The 17757-nt window shown below is 42.3% G+C and overlaps 1 protein-coding gene across 7 annotated transcripts in view; it reads right to left on the bottom strand.

Moving 5' to 3' along the window:
• Nucleotides 1-17757, bottom strand: part of LOC147020195 (sodium- and chloride-dependent creatine transporter 1-like) — a 119131-nt gene that overhangs the window by 7508 nt on the left and 93866 nt on the right. For 5 of the 7 annotated variants that reach the window (XM_085895325.1, XM_085895319.1, XM_085895318.1 and 2 more), the window contains 3 exons: nucleotides 8690-8802; nucleotides 8411-8545; nucleotides 2680-2782 (listed from right to left, as the gene is read on the bottom strand). In XM_085895325.1, coding sequence (XP_085751451.1) covers nucleotides 2680-2782; nucleotides 8411-8545; nucleotides 8690-8802 — 351 coding nt within the window. The remainder of the gene's footprint in view (nucleotides 1-2679; nucleotides 2783-8410; nucleotides 8546-8689; nucleotides 8803-17757) is intronic. The other 2 variants (XM_085895323.1, XM_085895320.1) reach the window with 1 other exon arrangement.

Consider the following 17757-nt stretch of genomic DNA (forward strand, 5'->3'; position numbering starts at 1 on the left):
TCCTCCCTAGAATCCAGTCCATACAAGTGCTGAAAAGTGTGGGGGCAAGTACACATCCCTGACGAACTCCAGTAACAACTGGAAATAAGTCAGAGATGGTACCACCACACTTCACAGCACTCTCAGTACCAGAGTAGAGTTCAGACATCAGATCGATCAGTTTTGGTGGCACCCCACGAAGACCAAGAATCCTCCAGAGGACATCCCGATTCACTGAATTGAACGCTTTACAGAGATCAACATAGGCTGCAAGCAGCCCCTGCCGAAACTCTCGTCTGCGTTCGGTGAGGACACGAAGTGCAAGGATACGGTCAATCGTTGACCTCTTTGGTGTAAAGCCTGACTGCTCTGGACGCTGGTGCTCAAGCAGATGGTGGCGAACCCTATCGAGAATTATCCGAGCAAAGACCTTGCCCGGCACTGAGAGCAGCGTCACCCCTCGGTAGTTGTTGCAGTCTTGGCGATCACCCTTCCCTTTCCAGAGAGGAACAATAAGGCCCCTCTTCCAGTCAGTTGGGATGATGCCTGTGTTCCAGGCAGAGCACAAAACTGCATGCAACGACACGAGTGCAGCATTTCCACCAGCCTTGAGAAGTTCGGCATGGATGCCACAGATCCCTGGAGCTTTGCCCCGTTTCAACTGGTTCACCGCAGCCCGTGTTTCCACAAGCGTAGGTGGACCACAGTTGATTCGAGGGTCAGCAACAGGGATTGTAACACCCTTGACGTCCAACTCGACAGTTGGGGGATCAGCCTGGTACAACCGCTCAACAGTTGCACTGTTGTTGTACATGCACTTATACCACGGTCGTTGGCATGTGAATCACTTTTTAATTAGGGAGCAAGCATAATTCATTACATAATTTTCTAATTTAAGACAATATTGGTGATGCAGCATGTTTCTGGTGGCAGCAAAAAAAAAAAAAAAAATCTATACACTGAGGACAATATGCTCTTTAAAATGTCAACGTTTTCACAAACGTCACCTGCATGTCTGGTAGGGTAGGGTTCGCTTAGGATAATGAACATCTCTGCTTCTCTGACACATCGACAAAGGTATCGGGTAGGCAACATGCTTTGTAAAGGCACATGAGGAGTATATTTTGTTTCTGTACAAGTGGATCAGAATAATAGTTTGCACCGGCACATAAACGAATATACTTTTTGCAATACTGTAAAGGAATTAATACTGACTGCACATGGTAATTTGCCCAAAATATTACAGCAATTAAAATGTAAAGTACAATTATTAAATATAAATATATACATATAGTGCAAAGATAATGAGCAGACCTGAACAAAGAAATGAAAACTACAACAGAAAAGAAATCTTGTTGATTGTGTACACCCTTGCAATGAAGCTTACAAACAACAAGTAACAATACAGGAATACCCATGCCCACCCAAGATAAAAAATAATGACGACAATAAATGTCCATTTGGATATCTGACAAAATGCCCACTTCATGCTTCCTCAAATCCCCGGTACTCCTATTACACGGCCTCAAAGCCTCGGGACTCTTACGCATGGACTTATACATTGTGTGCATGCTAATACAAGCTACTTGTCAACTCTGGAGTCCAGACTAGTCCGAGAAATCCGTCGTCCGTCCGACTCGGCCGATAAATCTGACGTGCTGTAGCTTTCTTTTATTGTTCTCTTTTCTTCGTTGTTTCCTACTGGTGCTACATGACGACAGTAGGAATAAAATAAATAAAAATGCAACAGAACGTCAGATTTATCGGACTACTCTAGACGATTGTGTCACAAGGTGTGTTCTGCACACAAGTTTTCATCGTATCTGGACAGCAAGATTGCTTCGTTTTCTGTGCGGAGAAATACGGCCGATAACATGCACTGGCCTTGTTTGCGATTCATTCGCCACGGTGCAACATGTCCGCTGCGCTGCGCTGGTCATGTCACCTCACTAAAATATTTCTGATATCGAGCAGTATGCAAGTCAAATTTACATTATTGAATTCCGAATAGGATTTTGTCTAACCAGTTATTATTGCCAAGTCTTCCTTCGATGTCCTCCCGATCATCATGAACTCCGGGAATTTCATCGCCAGTTTCTTCTGCTTGTCCTGCTTTGGGCTCGAACTGGTAAGGCCGTATTCTATTTCCAGCTGCTTGAACTTCACCTCCCGCGACTACGTTATCCGACAATTCTCCGTCTGATTCAGACCAAAATCCTTCATTTCTCTCACACTCACTGTCGCTACCAGACAAATCAAAGTAAATGTCATCCATTATTCAAAACCAAATGTTTGATTTTTTTAAAGCAGAAATGAACGAAGCGATTGAGTCGACCAATCGAATGTGGAAACACACAGGAAGCCAATAGAATCACGTAGACCACCAACCCGAATAATTTACGTGCAGCCTTTGTTGTTCTGGAGTTGACGTCATGTGGGTTACGCCCCTTTCAGTAGATTTCGGCAGAATTTTTAGGGGCGTTCCCGAAGAGGTTTGTTTTTTTTATTTTACATTTTACAGAACGAGTATTGTGAAAAAACATTGTCAGATCTGAAATCACGATTAAAAACTCCTATAGGACATATATATGCAATTTCAGTACTTTTGGGTGTCATGGGACCTTTAAGACTTTTTCCATTCCATTTTAAGATGTTTTGTTTCTCAGAAGAAGAAGAAAAAAATGTTAATGCATTGTTTACCATAAACCCAGGAGATGATGAAACACTCCCAGCCAGCTTGCCAAAGCAGAGTAATCCCACTGGCAGAGTAAAAATCGAACAGTTGGAATACGTACATTCCTCCCTATCAAAGGGCACAGGTCACACAATCCATTACAGATGCTCTCTCAAGAAACTCATAATCTGATATACATTCATGTTTCTTTGAAATTGATATCTTTGAAGTCAAATACATCTCTCCTGTATTTTGTCATTCATGTACACCCACATCTTTGGTAACTCTTCCCCAAATCTGAGCTTTTTGCAAACCCTAAGCCTATCAATCCCCACTTTTACCCCCTGCTGTCGCTTCTGTTCCTATCCACGCAACCACCACCCCCCCTCCCCCCACCAACTGGTACACTCTTTTAATCTTGAGCAATAGACTGTATAAGACTCATTTCTCAACAAACTACACACTCTCTCTCCTTCATCCATACCTCCAGCTATCCTGCTTAACATCTCCCTGGTACAACATTTAATGTGGTGAGACAATTGCCAGAAAACAGTGTGCCATTTCATTTTGGAAACTACCCCGAATCAAGGAAACCTGTGATCTCTCTTCAAACCTTCGAATTGTGTTTCTGTCCTGAGATGCGCCAGAATTCAGAATATTGTCAGGCAGCCTGCCCAAATTTGCAAACTATCAGCTAATCTAAGCTTCCCTTTGAGAATGCCTCTTGGATTTCCTGTGCACTCTAAAGAAGCAGGTTGTTTTCATTGGAACACTCACCTGTGTTGTACCTCTGGATGTTAATGTCCCTAAAGGTAGTAAGGTTGTGTTCTCGAACCCAATGCTCTTGTTGATATACATCAATGACTTGTCTTTGTCACAGAAAAATCTGTTGCATCATTTTACAGATTACTCCAGTGTGTGTCGAATAACTCTGCACCCCTCTGCCAAGTAGTCTGTGACAGCATAATTCACTTTCAATCGAGAAAGAATGAGTAAATGGTCATGTCATCAGAACATGTTTTTTGAGATCATATTCTCACTTTATCCCTTATTAGTGACAGACAGGCAAATCTAGTTTTATTTATTTGGTCAGCCTCTATGAGAAGTATCTTCTCTGAAGCAGCTGAGCCATATAAATAGCTCTAACTTGTCTTGGGAAGATCACATATCCAAGTTGGCTTCCAAAGCAAGCTGGGGCCTTGGAATTCTCTGCAGGGTCAAGTACTTCATCTGCTATCCTCAGTTTACGATTATGTACAGTCTTCATCCTGAGTGCCATGGGATAAGGCCAGCCACTACAGACTGGCATCACTGCTTCCCATATTTCCTTCTTTGAGGCCCTGGAATATAATGCTCTTTATGTCATGCGAATCTCAGGTCAGGAAGCTGAGCCTCAGGGTTTGCTTGTTATTCAGCAAACGAAGGTTGTGGCCTTGCAGTTTTTTTTTTTCTACTGCCTCGAGTATTGACTTTCTTCTTCCCTGCCCCTCCAGTTCGCATGCCTTCCACCAGAAACCCTTGTTACCCTCCCTAAGTCCAAACTCGATGCTCACATTTTTCATACCCTTCTTTTCTCACCTGCATAAATGTCTTCCTCAACAGTTGGCACGAGTTTCTCCCTACTTAAATTCAAGTCATTTGCCCACTGCCACCTCGCTGTCCCCCTAATTTCCTCTGTTAGTGCTGTAGTGCATCTGATCATCATCCCACTGTTTTCCCGTTACCTTATTTTGTCTGTTGATACATTGCTCCTACCCCACTTCCCATCATTCATTCTGCTCTATTACTTTGTTCCTGTATTTAATTTTTTTTTTGAAGTCTCTTACCTTTAATCACATTCTTCCTTGTCCATGTGTCTAGTCTGATTCGTGTCCATAAGAGTCATTCCATCTGAAATCACCAAATTGAAGAAAATGTTCCCAGTTGACCCCTCAAATTTACATTAAACTTTCATAAAATAGTTCCCAGGTATCAAAATGAAGCTGTGTAAAATTTTAGGTCCATAGATGCGGTCAACTCCGAGATATTGAGGGTTGAAAATGTGGTTGTGGCCCTATTTTTATGGTCGTTGCGAGCATCACAAAATGAACGGATACTTTTAAACTCCCACAACTTATTTAATGCTAGAGCCTTGAAATTTTCAGAGATTATTCTTCTATAACTGCTCTGTAAGAAACAAACATAAAACTGAGTATACCTCTATTAAATTTTATGACCTGATCAGTTGAAATCCAGAAAAACTTTTTTGTTTTTTTTGTATGAAGTATTGTATTGTAAACTAGAGGAGGAGCACTTGGTAGAGTGCAAAACCTCCGCCGCCAATACTGCTAGGTCACTCAAGTGAACCTGATATCCTATTCATTCAATTTAACGTCAACAGTGCTCACAGAGTTATAGTTTGCAACTTTCCCTTTTACATACTCAATTCATTCGTCATTACTAGATTCCTTGAGATAGAAATTGATTTTATGTGGGTATATCCACCTGAAGTTCCAAAATCAGTCGCAATTATAATTTTGGCATGTTTTTTGTTGGAAATCACTAATAACATGTAGAAATCAAAAAAAAAAAAAATCGAAATTTTGTTGAAAAAAATTGCAAAATTTTTTTTTTTCTCTAACAATTTTTTTTTTTTTGGGGGGGGGGGGATGGAAATCACTTAAAACATGTAGAAATGCAAAAAAAAAATTTTCAAATATTTCTTGAAAATGGCCGCCATAGCGGCCATATTGGATTTTGGACCAAGTCCAAAATCGAATGGCATGATCCTTGGACCATACCTAATCCCCCCACCAAGTTTCGTCAAATCCGTCGGAGTTTTTCCGTAATACTGTTCACAAACAAACAAATAAAAAACCAATGTCACCCTCAGGGTGACCCGTATCTTGCCAAAAGGTGACCACGTGTGACTTCTTTAAGGTCACACTGAGGTGAACAGAGCTGCTATCCACCAGGAGCGACTCCTTGAGGAATATCTGCCTACAAGTGATTCCGATGAGAATCGTTCTACAGAGTAACCATGAAAAATATGCGTTTGCCTCATAACGTCACCAAATGACGTCATAATGTCTCAAGCTTGACATATCGAGAAAGCACTCATCAAGGTGTTCAATTTGAGGTACTACACGATATGGTTCCCAAAACTTGAAAATTTGACCTTGGGGTCAAATATGTTTGACCTTAGGTGCTAACCATGAAGGTCAAGGCCAATCGCCACCAAAAATTAATCAGCTGAGCGCCAGACCATGAACTATATTCCCATGAAGTTTGAAGACGATCCGATCAAAATTACTCAAAAAAAATAAGGGTTTCGTCGACTCCCCTGATTTGCGACAAAGTGACCTTGACCTTCAAAATTTTGCGCACTGAAAGGGACCTCTATAGGCCTCTGATATACGAAGTTACAAAAATTTCCAATGATAACTGTGCTCTGCAGAATTTTTTATACGTGATTACAGACAAAAAATAAAAATAAAAAAAACAAAAAAAAAAACATACAAGCTGACTAACATATCTTGCAAAAACTTCGTTTTGGCAAGATAACAAACAAACAGAAAGGGGTGAGAACAGTAACCTCCGATCTTCGATGGCGGAGGTTAACAATATTATGTATTCAAGTATATATTATATAGTTCAATACTTCAATCTTGAATATATAGTTCAATATTGAATATATAGAATATATCGTTCAATATTGAAGTATATACTTCAATACAATTGAAGTAAACATGTATTGTATGTATGAAGACCCAACTTTGAGACCCCATATATTTTTATTGACCCATCCCAGAAGCTTGAATTTTTTTCATGTAATAACTGTATGGTAGTAGTATTCAAATACATGTTTACTTTTCTTAATCAGTCATATATAATACAGTCATGATCCCTCAAAAATTGAAAATTTTCATTTTTCCCCAAAATTCAGGTGAGGATTGCAAATATATGACAAGGTATACCACTTCAAATTGTTCACCATTGGAAAGAGCATATTCAAGTTTACAAAAGTGTCAAATATCAAAGTGGTATATTTTAAAAAAATATATTTTCTATTTTTTTTTTTTTTTAAAACTGGTGTTAACACAGTCGTGAATACATGGAGTGTGTGCATGGTGTGAGCACCATGGTAATCATGAATGATTAGTTCTATGATTCAAATTAATAAAATAATACAAAAATATATCACATACTGCAATAACAATGTAATAAAACATTTCACGTAAATGATTTGAATAGGTCCTTGATCTGCTTTTCCAAGTCAGGTGCGAGCTTGTACTGCCTCCCAGTTGATGTTAGGGGAGCATCAATAACTTTCATCACATGGACCAAAGGAACCCAACAAATGTCCTCCCTTGAATGGAACTATATACACTGCTGATATCAGCAGATCAGCCACTATTCCTGAGTTCTATTTTTAGCCCCAGCCAGATGAGTTAAGTTCTTGCTATTTACAAATGAGAAACAAAGAATTACAAATTCAAATTTCAAAGTATTGTGTTCATGGTATCCTAAGAGCAGATGATATGTATGTACATTGTATATACATGTACTACACATATGTACTACATGTAAAAGGACTGTTCATTAAATAGCACACACAACGTGTACAGCACTGGCAGAACATCATTTATTCAAATATTTTTAAAATATTGATAGAAACATTATACCACTTTGATATTTGACACTTTTGTAAACTTGAATATGCTCTTTCCAATGGTGAACAATTTGAAGTGGTATATATTTGCAATCCTCACCTGAATTTCAGAGAAAAATGAAAATTTTCAATTTTTGAGGGATTATGACTGTATTATATATGACTGAATAAAAAAGTAAACATGTATTTGAATACTACTACCATACAGTTATTACCTGAAAATTTTTCAAGCTTCTGGGATGGGTCAATAAAAATATATGGGGTCTCAAAGTTGGGTCTTCATACAAAACCAACATTTTTTTTTCTGGATTTCAACTGATGAAGTCATAAAATTGAATAGAGGTATACTCGTTTTATGTTTGTGTCTTACAGAGCAGTTATAGAAGAATAATCTCTGAAAATTTCAAGGCTCTAGCATTAATATTTAAAAAGTTGTGGGAGTTTAAAAGTAGCCGTTCATTTTGTGATGCTCGCAACGACCATAAAAATAGGGCCACGACCACATTTTCAACCCTCAATATCTCGGAGTTGACCGCATCTATGGACCTAAAATTTTACGCAGCTTCATTTTGATACCTGGGAACTATTTTATCAAAGTTTAAAGTAAATCTGAGGGGGTCAACTGGGAGGCCTCCGGTGATATGAGGTGGTATGACTCCTGTGTCTATCCATTCTCTCAGCTTATGCTAACTCACAAACTTGCCTGCCTTATTTTTCCCCTCCTTAGATAACCCTCTTCATTTTGTTCACACACATCCTACTCCAGGTACTTGCTACCAGAAAGGTTGTATTCCCTGACATATTCTTCTCAATCTGCATTAATTAGGCATGCAAAAGTGTCAGGAGGGGATTGGAATAAGGAGAGAGAAGTGAAGGGAAATATTGGGAGCATACTTTGGAGTGGGTAGAGGGGTCAAATTCCACCATATATTTGTGTACATAATTGACAGGACACCCCAGTTCTTTCCTAGTCTGTATCCATAGTAGTAGTCTGATTTTTTTTTTTTTTGAATGGCTGTGGCCATCAATCCCTTACTGAGATCATTACATTGAAACTTCATAGAACTGAAATGGAGCAATGATACTTTTGCCTTGCATTTTCACACCTCAGTTATCATGGAGAGCGTGATGAAGCAGGTTAGAAAACAATAAATGGCCACAAACAGTGGTCGAGGAAAGGATCTGAACGATGCTGGTAGGAGGTCCAATATGCCCGTCATGAATCCTTCGACCCCTGCAAACTGTTAGCACAATGCATACAATAAAACATTGGGTTTGTTCACAAAACTCCAAGAATGTTCTTATCGCCATAATAATACCATTACATTGTTCCGTATATTGTGTGGATGGAATTGCAAACTGTTTTGAGAAAACATCAGACTTGCCTGGCTGTCCAGTCCAAGCAGAATGAGCATAAAGAAAAAGAGTGCAGCCCAGAACGGTGCAAAAGGCATCAAAGACACAGCTTTGGGGTACACGATGAAAGCCAGACCAGGCCCTGTGGAGAAAGTACAGGAAGTTTCATCACATGGTGGAACATTCTACAGCAGACTATCATGGGTTCCATTTTGTTTCAAATATAACCAAGTGATGCAGTTGTCGTTCGTAGGAACATGTATTGACCAAGCAGGTGAATGTTCATAACTTCTGGTGGCATTTAATTCAATGCATGTCGGAGTTGTTGGGGTTGATTTATTTTGTGCTACCCTCAAAAACAGTTCTTAATGCTGAGATGCCGTGTTCCAATTACAGGTACTGCATGATTTGTCCAGTCTACGGGTGGTCGTATAATTTTCTTCCAATGTGTCAACGTCTCATTGTCTTTATGCTACCTGTAATATACATGTATTACATATTCAGTTCTGTCAGTTTCGCCTCACTGCCGTTTCCTGGAGAGTGATTGCAGCACTGAAAGAAGGACTTCACATCCTCAATTGACACTACTTTTACCTGGGGAAGGCATCATGAGCAAATGTGTTTCAAGCTATTGGCTGTCATCAGTGCGGAGCAGATCGTTTTCTCTCCCCTCTGTCCCCCACTCCCTCCACCCACCTTTAAAATGAGCATGCCTTCCTTTGAGAGTTTTATCCAGTGGTGAAGCAGTGTGGATTAGACATATTGGATGGAAATTATTGTCAACATTATGTGATGGTCACCTTCTGTCTATTTGGATGTCAATCAACATCACTGTATTAAAATAAAATAGGACCATGGGTCTGAAGATCACCTGGTTCAGGAGCAACAGTCAATGACGTTATAAAATATCAATTTTTTGTCTTGCAGATTGCTTGCTACTGCTTCCTGTTGGGGAAACTGTAGCTTTGCACATAGAATGATTCGATTTTTGGAGCCTCAATTTTTGGATCCTCAATTTTTGGAAGCCAACTTGGCCAGAGCAATGCCATATACTTACGTGTGTTTTAGACTATTGCTCTTCATCAACAACGAACAGAATTCCCACACCTTTTGACAGATGGTGACCTATCCAGGATTTATGACTAGTTATTAAAATTTTGGCAAATTTTCACAAGTGCAATGATGTTCTGTTGGTAGTATGTGTTCAAACACCAACATCACCACCACACCAATATAAAGTACACAAATAAACTTAGGCTCACTCATTTTATATCATACTGCCAGAGAATCCACAGCTATTATCAAAACATAGGTGAGACATGCCTGGTGTTGGCTTAATGGTTAGGGTGGTGGGCTTGGGATCCTAGGGTCCTGAGTTCAAATCCCATTCGTCTGTTGAATTAATACCAGGTGGAGTTGACTCTGCCTGTCATCCTTCTGAGATCAGCAAAATGAGTGCCAGCTTGCTGGTATCCTGTGTTGGAGTGGCGACCCATCCAGGATTGTGCCCAATAGTCAAGGAGACTGCTGAGGCAGCACCAACACTCTGCACAGAGTATGGTCCCAATGGATGGATGGATAGGTGAAGCAAAGCATTGCTTTTATTTCCAGGAAGAGAGAAAAAGGTATATGGGTAATTCAATTAAAAATTACATAAAACATTTATGGAACAGAACAGGGAACAAACCGTATAATTTGACCACACATGCATAGTCCGTAAACAAAATGATGAATCCCTCATTCCTTGTACGTAGCCTATCCACTGATTGTTTATCTGCTGAAAAGGTGGAGAAGTTTCTGGCAGCCATAGACTACGATTCTATGACGGGCCCAGAAGACATCAGCACAGTTTTCATAAAAACCTGCTCTGCCACTCTTGCACATCCTTTTTCTGCTCAGTTAACTCCATCATTTGCTCTTGGTTACCTGTCTATTTGGATGTCAATCAACATCACTGCTTTAAACAAAAATAGCACCACGGGTCCTAAATATCACATGGTTCAGGAGCAACCGTCAAGGCCCTGTCACACCTTGACGATTTAGCCAGCGTATACCTGACGTATGCAAAATTTAGCTAAAACGCTGGCACACATCGAATACGTTATGGGTAAGTTTGTATACGTTAAGAGCACGCTGGCATACGTCGTAGTACGCTGGCATACGTCGTAGTACGCCGAGGTGTTAGACAAATTTTCCATGCTTGAAATTTTTTGACGTATGCCAGCGTATGACTCACACGTTCCGCATACGCTTGGCCATAAGTTGTAGGCACGTTACGCGATCGTTGACACACGTAACTTGTAAGTTACTCATAAGTCGAAACATGTCGAGGTAATGTTTAGCGTACCCAAAACTTATTTCTAACCTATGAGTAACGTGTTGCAGGCACATTACGCGATCGTTGACACACGTCGACACACGTTACTTGTAAGTTACTCATAAGTCGAAACACGTCAAGGTAATGGTTAGCGTCAGTGTTCCAGACTCCCTGTTTTTTTTTTTTTTTTTTTTTTCGGCGTGACGGTGATGTTAACACTTCAATTTCTAGTGCGGTTATAATATAATTAATAGGCTGCCGCTCAACGATTTAAATCATAACCACACAATAAATCGAAGTGTCAACATCACCGTCATACCGAAGAAAAAAAACCAGGGAGTCTGGAACACTGACGCTAACCATTACCTCGACGTGTTTCGACTTATGAGTAACGTACAAGTAACGTGTGTTGACGATCGCGTAACGTGCCTTCAACTTATGCCAGCGTATGCGGAACGTGTGTCATATGCCGAGTATGTCGAGAAATTTTCAACATGCTGAAAATTTCTCGACGTACTCGGCGTATGACGACGTATGCCAGCATGCTCTTAATGTATACAAAACTTACCCATAACGTATTCGACATGTGCCAAGTTGGTTGGGCAAATTTTTCATACGTCGACATACGCTGGCTAAAACGTCAAGGTGTGGCAGCAGCTTCACACTTCGATGTCTGGTGTGGTTATGATTTGAATTGTCGAGCCGCAGCCTATGAATATCCTACGCCACGTGATCGTCGGCGATACGCTGACGCGCTATGGATAAGTTAGACTATCTTTGGGCATAGGTTGTGAACGCCGACAACACGCTCAGCATTTGTTGGTATAAGTTATCTATATGTGATTGAAATGTTCTGTGTACGTTACTAATATGTTATGCATACGTCCAACACGTTATTATACGCCCAAAACTTAAAAAAAATAAAAATCATCAATAGTTCAGCGTATGACATACATTTTGATACCTTGCCATACACTGGCTAAAACGTCAAGGTGTGACAGCCCCTTCAATGACATTACAAAATATCAAAATTTTGTTCATGTGCAGAATCTGGTCATGTGATTGGTTGAATGGAAGCCCTCTCAATGCTGATTATAGCGATACATTTTTTACAGGTCATGCTTTTACAGATTACAGGTCATGCTTTTGCTGAAGGCAGCTGTGCTGCTGATGCAATGCCCCCTGTTGATTAGGGCAGGGATTGTTTGTGTTTTAGGCCTGCTTTGAACCCATTCAGGTCAGATATGGGAGCATGTGCCAGAGCAACGCATTGCTGCGTCCACTTTCTGCCGGTACTCCAAGGGCCTCCGTCTGGCCATCCCCCAGGCAGATGCCTGGCCCATCCCCATCTCCTTGAGAAACTGATCAACCTGCTGCAACCACGAGGCATGTGGTCAGCCCACTGGCCTCCTCCACTCACGAGGCTCCTTCGCTGAGAGAATCTGGTGAGCAGGATCAGTGTCAGGAAAATGAGCCACATGTTCAAATAGCCGCAGCTGATGCTCACGGACTATGCAGGTAACAAATCTCATTTGAGTCTTTCTCAGCAACCGGTCATTGGACACAAAGTCCAACCATCGAAAGCCAAGGATTCTCCTAAGAGACCTGGTACCAAAGGAATTGTCTCCATCTCAGATCGCTGGTCAGAGTCCGAGTCTCATATCCAAAGAGCAAGACTGGAGGCACCAAGGACCTGAAGACTCGGAGGACTTTCGTCCTCCTGCACAGGTACCAGCAGCGCCACATCCCATGGTCCAGTGAATCCATGACTCCCCAGCCCCGACCCAGATGTCCATTGACCTCTGGCTCACAGCCAGCAGAGACATGAATATCACGGACAAGGTAAGTGAATCTCTCCGTGACCTCAACATCCTCGCCACAAACAGGTACAGACAAGATAGCAGCATCCAATATATCATTGAAAGCCTGGATCTTAGGTTTTGACCCAGGAAACCCGTAATCCCAGCAGCTTCAACTCTTCATTCAGCACCTTGAGGGCCACCAAAAGGATATTTAGAGTCTCCGCAAAGATGACTGCATCATTTGCGAAATCAAGGTCAGAGATATTTACATTCCCAAATGATGCACCTTGTAGTCTCCGACATCCTCTCTAGAATCCAGTCCATACAAGTGCTGAAAAGTGTGGGGGCCAGGACACACCCCTGACAAACTCCAGTAACAACTGGAAATAAGTCAGAGATTGTACCACCACATCTCACAACACTCTTGGGACGAGAGTGTAGTTCAGACTTCAGATTGATTAGTTTTGGTGGCACCCCATGAATACCAAAAATCCTCCAGCGGGCATCGCGATTCACTGAATCAAACGCTTTTCAGAGATCAACATCGGCTGCAAGCAGCCCCTGCCGAAACTCTCGTCTGCGTTCGGTGAGGATCCGAAGAGCAAGGATACGGTCAATAGTTGACCTCTTTGGTGTAAAGCCTGACTGCTCTGGACACTGGTGCTCAAACAGATGGTGGCGAACCCTATCAAGGATTATCCTAGCAAAAACCTTGCCCGGCACTGAGAGCAGCGTCACCCCTCGGTAGTTGTTGCAGTCCTGGCGATCACCCTTCCCTTTTCAGATGGACAAGGCCCCTCTTCCAGTCAGTTGGGATGACGCATGTGTTCCAAGGAGAGCACAGAACTGCATGCAAAGACATGAGTACAGCATTTCCACCAGCCTTGAGAAATTCAGCATGGATGCCACAGATCCCAGGAGTTTCACCCCATTACAACCGGTTCAATGCAGCTTGTGTTTCCACAAACGAAGGTGGACCACAGTAGATTAGCAATAGGGATTGTAACACTCCTGACTTCCAACTCAACAGCTGGTGGATCAGCCTGGTAGAGCCGCTCAAAGTAACCGGCCCAGCAGGTCTTCACTTCAGATTCCTCTCTCAAAAGCCCACCTCCCTCTGCTCTAAATGCAGTAGACAGAGGGACTGGTTTGGAGGGATGCAATGCGCGAATTCCCCTGTAAGCAGGACGAGAATCACTTGACCACAGGTGATGCTCTACCCTCTCACAGATTCCTCGCACATAGGCCTCCTTGTCCACCCTTGGTGCATGTTCAGTTTTATGCCTCAGCTCTCTGAACAGCTCAGCTCTGCCTTTCAGCCTGGCCTTGCAACTCTGATCAGTGGTATCCAGCGTCCCTTGAGAAACAAAATTCTTCTTCGCCCTACGATGAGTTTGCATACATCTACTGGCAACATCAAAGACTTCTTCAAGGCACTCTACAACTCTTCAGGATCCCAAAAAGCACCCAGACCCCCCAAATCTCCACTCAGCCTATTCACAAACTCATCAGCTGCCCTCTCATCCTTGAGCTTGCCAACATCCAGCTGAGGCTGGGATGGTATCATTCTCCTGGATTTAAGCTGCAACCTCAGAGTTGCTACAGCAAGCCTGTGGTCAGTATTGAGGAACTGAGCACTCCGGTAGACCCTGCAGTTCTGGATCATCCTCCAGTGACCATCAACGAGCACGTGGTCAATCTCCTTTGCTACACCGCCAGCATTGGAATACCATGTCCAGCGATGAACCTGTGGGTGCTAAAACCATGAACCAGCCACCTAAGTCCATGACTTCTTGCAAAGTCAAGGAACTTACTGCTATTCTGGTTCACAGTTCCAGACCCATGGAGCCGAACACCGCAACACGTCTCGTAACCATCTCTATTAGTTCCGGTTAATGCAATGAAATCCCCCAAGACTAGGAGTGTATCTCGTCTGGGGCACTGATCAACCACAGACTCGAGCGTGGCATGGAATGCGTCCTTCATGGTGAGATCACTCGCTTCAGTCGGAGCATAAACAGAGACCAAGGAAATGACACGCAAGGAGTGACGAATCCTTAGTCTTGTAATACGCTCGTTGACTGGTGTTGCTTCAATTATCGTTGGAGTCAGCTTATTGGACACAGCTACAGTAACTCCTTGGGCATGGTAACCATCAGAGCGACCAGACCAATAATAGGTATAACCACCCACCATGATCTCACCGCTGTCCAGCCTCTGAACCTCAGAGAGTGCTGCAATACCGATGTCCAAATGCTTGAGCTCAGTTGATAACAGAGATAGGTGATCATCCTCTCTTTGGGATAGGACATTCTGGGCACCCACCTGAAGGGACCACTTCAAGTTAACCCAAGGAGACCACCTTCTGGTGGATCACAACTCAGCACCACCCCAACATACACTACCGCAATCTGACCTGGGAAGGTTACCCAGTGGTTTCCCTCCTATCATCAAAGATTGGGGGTCCTGAAGGCTTTGCCCCAATCTCATCATCAGGTGAGCTGCCATGCGAATGGCAGATGCACAGGACGTACTCCCACGGAGTGAGTTTTGAACCCGTTGATGAGCGCAGATATTGATGCTCTCAATACACCTTCATGATGCATCAGATATGAAGCTTGTGGCCAAGTTTAATCACAATTATGTGTTTGGTTCAAGTGATAATGACTGAAGTGTTTACAGACTCACTATCTGACTGACACCTTCAGACACTGCTCTATCACATCAGCCCACTGGATTAAAGTCCAGGTGAACTAAAATGGTGTGAAAAACAGATCCTCTTAACTACAGGCCCAAAGGCTTACTTGCAACTATGAGAAAACGAATGGAATCCATAATAGCAGTTGACATGAAATCTTTCCTTTTCTCTAATGGTCTAATTTCAGACCATCAGTTTGGATTCCGATCCAGTGACTCCACCCTGGATATGCTGCATCTGATCTTCTCACAACGGATCAGTTAAGAGATCGGGGCTATCTTTATTTACATATCTCGAGCATTTGACACTGTCTGTGTCAAACAAAGTCTCAGTTTGTGTCATCTGTGACACACCCCGCCTTGCTCTCCAAACTCTCAGGCTGCAACATTCTTCTACTCCAGCAAGCAACTTGTCACTTTCAAATGGATCCTCTCTTCGCTCCTCCCTGTTGTAACAAAATGCCCCAAAAAGCAGTGTCTTGAGTCCCATCCTGTACCCCATTTTTCGTCAATGATCTTTTTGTTTCTCTGGCGATCCTCATCTTTCAGTTCATGACTTCCTCCTCTGTTGTAGCATCCCTCATGCTTCAGATATACAGGCAATAGCCTCTTCCAACTCTGCAGACCTTGATAGAATTTGGAGCTGGAGCAACATTACAATACGTCATTCTACCCCAACAGATCTCACACTCTCCATGTATCTCCAAAAGGACCATCTTGTAAACCCAACCATTTATTTCCTTAACAGACCTCTTGAAGTTCAGTTCCTCAAACTTTTGACCTCACCCTCAGGCACAATCTGTCTCAGGAAAACCACTTATTCAAGTCAGCCTCCAAAGTCAGTCGGACACTGGGCATCCTCCATAATGCCAAGTCTTTCTTTGGAAAATCCAAAATTCTGAAACTCGATGGAGTAGTGCTCTGAAGTAGGGCTGACATCCCTGCCTCACACCATGTACATCTTGATTCCATTGAGACCAGAGCCCTCAAAATAATTGGCATCTTCCATGATGAAGCTGAATCTCTGGGTCTATTACTCCCACATTGCAGACATGTCGGTGGCTTCCCTGTCTCCTACTGCCTCATTTTTGTGTTCCACTCTCTGCCCTTTTCATGCTGTGTAACCAGGTTTCTCCACAGTGCATATTTTCTGCCAGTAATGTACTTCTGGTTAAAATCTAGGTTCTAATCATTTGTTCCTTTTTCCCCTTGCCTGTGGCTCAAATTTGCACAATATGTTCAATCTCATTTTTTCTCTCCAGGGCTTTGGAATGGCTGTTGACATCTTTCTTAGGTCATCCCCCATCAATATTCATGATATTTTCTACCCCCATTAATCCTTCCTGTTATTGTGTTTTCCCCTCTTTCCCTCACCATCCATTTCATTTTTACCTTCCACCACCGAAGGCGAAGGAAGTTATGTTTTCACCCCTTTCTGTCTGTTTGTTTGTGTGCAGGAAATCTCAAAAAGTTGTGGACGGATTCGGATGAAACTTGGTGGATGGGTTGAGTGTGTGGCAAGGAGGAACTTATTCGATTTTGGTGAAAATCTGGATCTGGATACAAGATTTATTTAATTTTAAAAGTGAATCTTCACCATTGAGAGATGGGGCCAAAAACGATGTAGTGCTGCATTGCGTGGTTTCAGAAATGTGATGGGCCAAATATGTTCTTGTGCATTAGGCATTGCGTTGCGTAGGTATGCACTCTCCCATGTTCCCTTCTAGTTTGTTCTATCTGTTTCATCCCCAGTTTTCCCATCATCTGTTTTTTCCAGCTTGTTCACCCCTGTCTTTCAGCTTTTCCACAAGCCTCAACTTTGTATCCAAAAAGAGTAGGAAGAAACTCCCAAAGAGCAACATACTGTACATATTGAAAGAAATCAGAACCTCAAAATATTTTTAAATCAATTGTTGATACAAAATACACTCCGAATTTCAACAATGAATGACATCATATCCAGCTGGCACACCAACATTGGACCAACGTTGGCAAAGGTTGGAATGGTCCCACTGGATTTCTGACGTTGGCTCAACATCGGTAAAAGTGACGTTTAGTTACCGTTAGTCCAATGTCAGTCCAACGGCAGCCCCGTGGTTTAAAATAACAAATGGCGGTCCAACGGTAACCCCATGGTTTAAAATGATAAATATCAGTCCAACGGCAGCCCCAAGCTTTAGAATGACAAATGTTAATCCAACGGCAGCCCCATGGTTTAAAATGACAAATGTCAGTCCAACGGCAGCCCCATGGTTTAAAATGACCAATGTTGGGCCACTGA

This window comes from Eptatretus burgeri, chromosome 9 (genome assembly GCF_056783735.1).
Source record: "Eptatretus burgeri isolate ZD-2024b chromosome 9, Ebu_testis_v1, whole genome shotgun sequence".
NCBI lineage: Eukaryota > Metazoa > Chordata > Myxini > Myxiniformes > Myxinidae > Eptatretus > Eptatretus burgeri.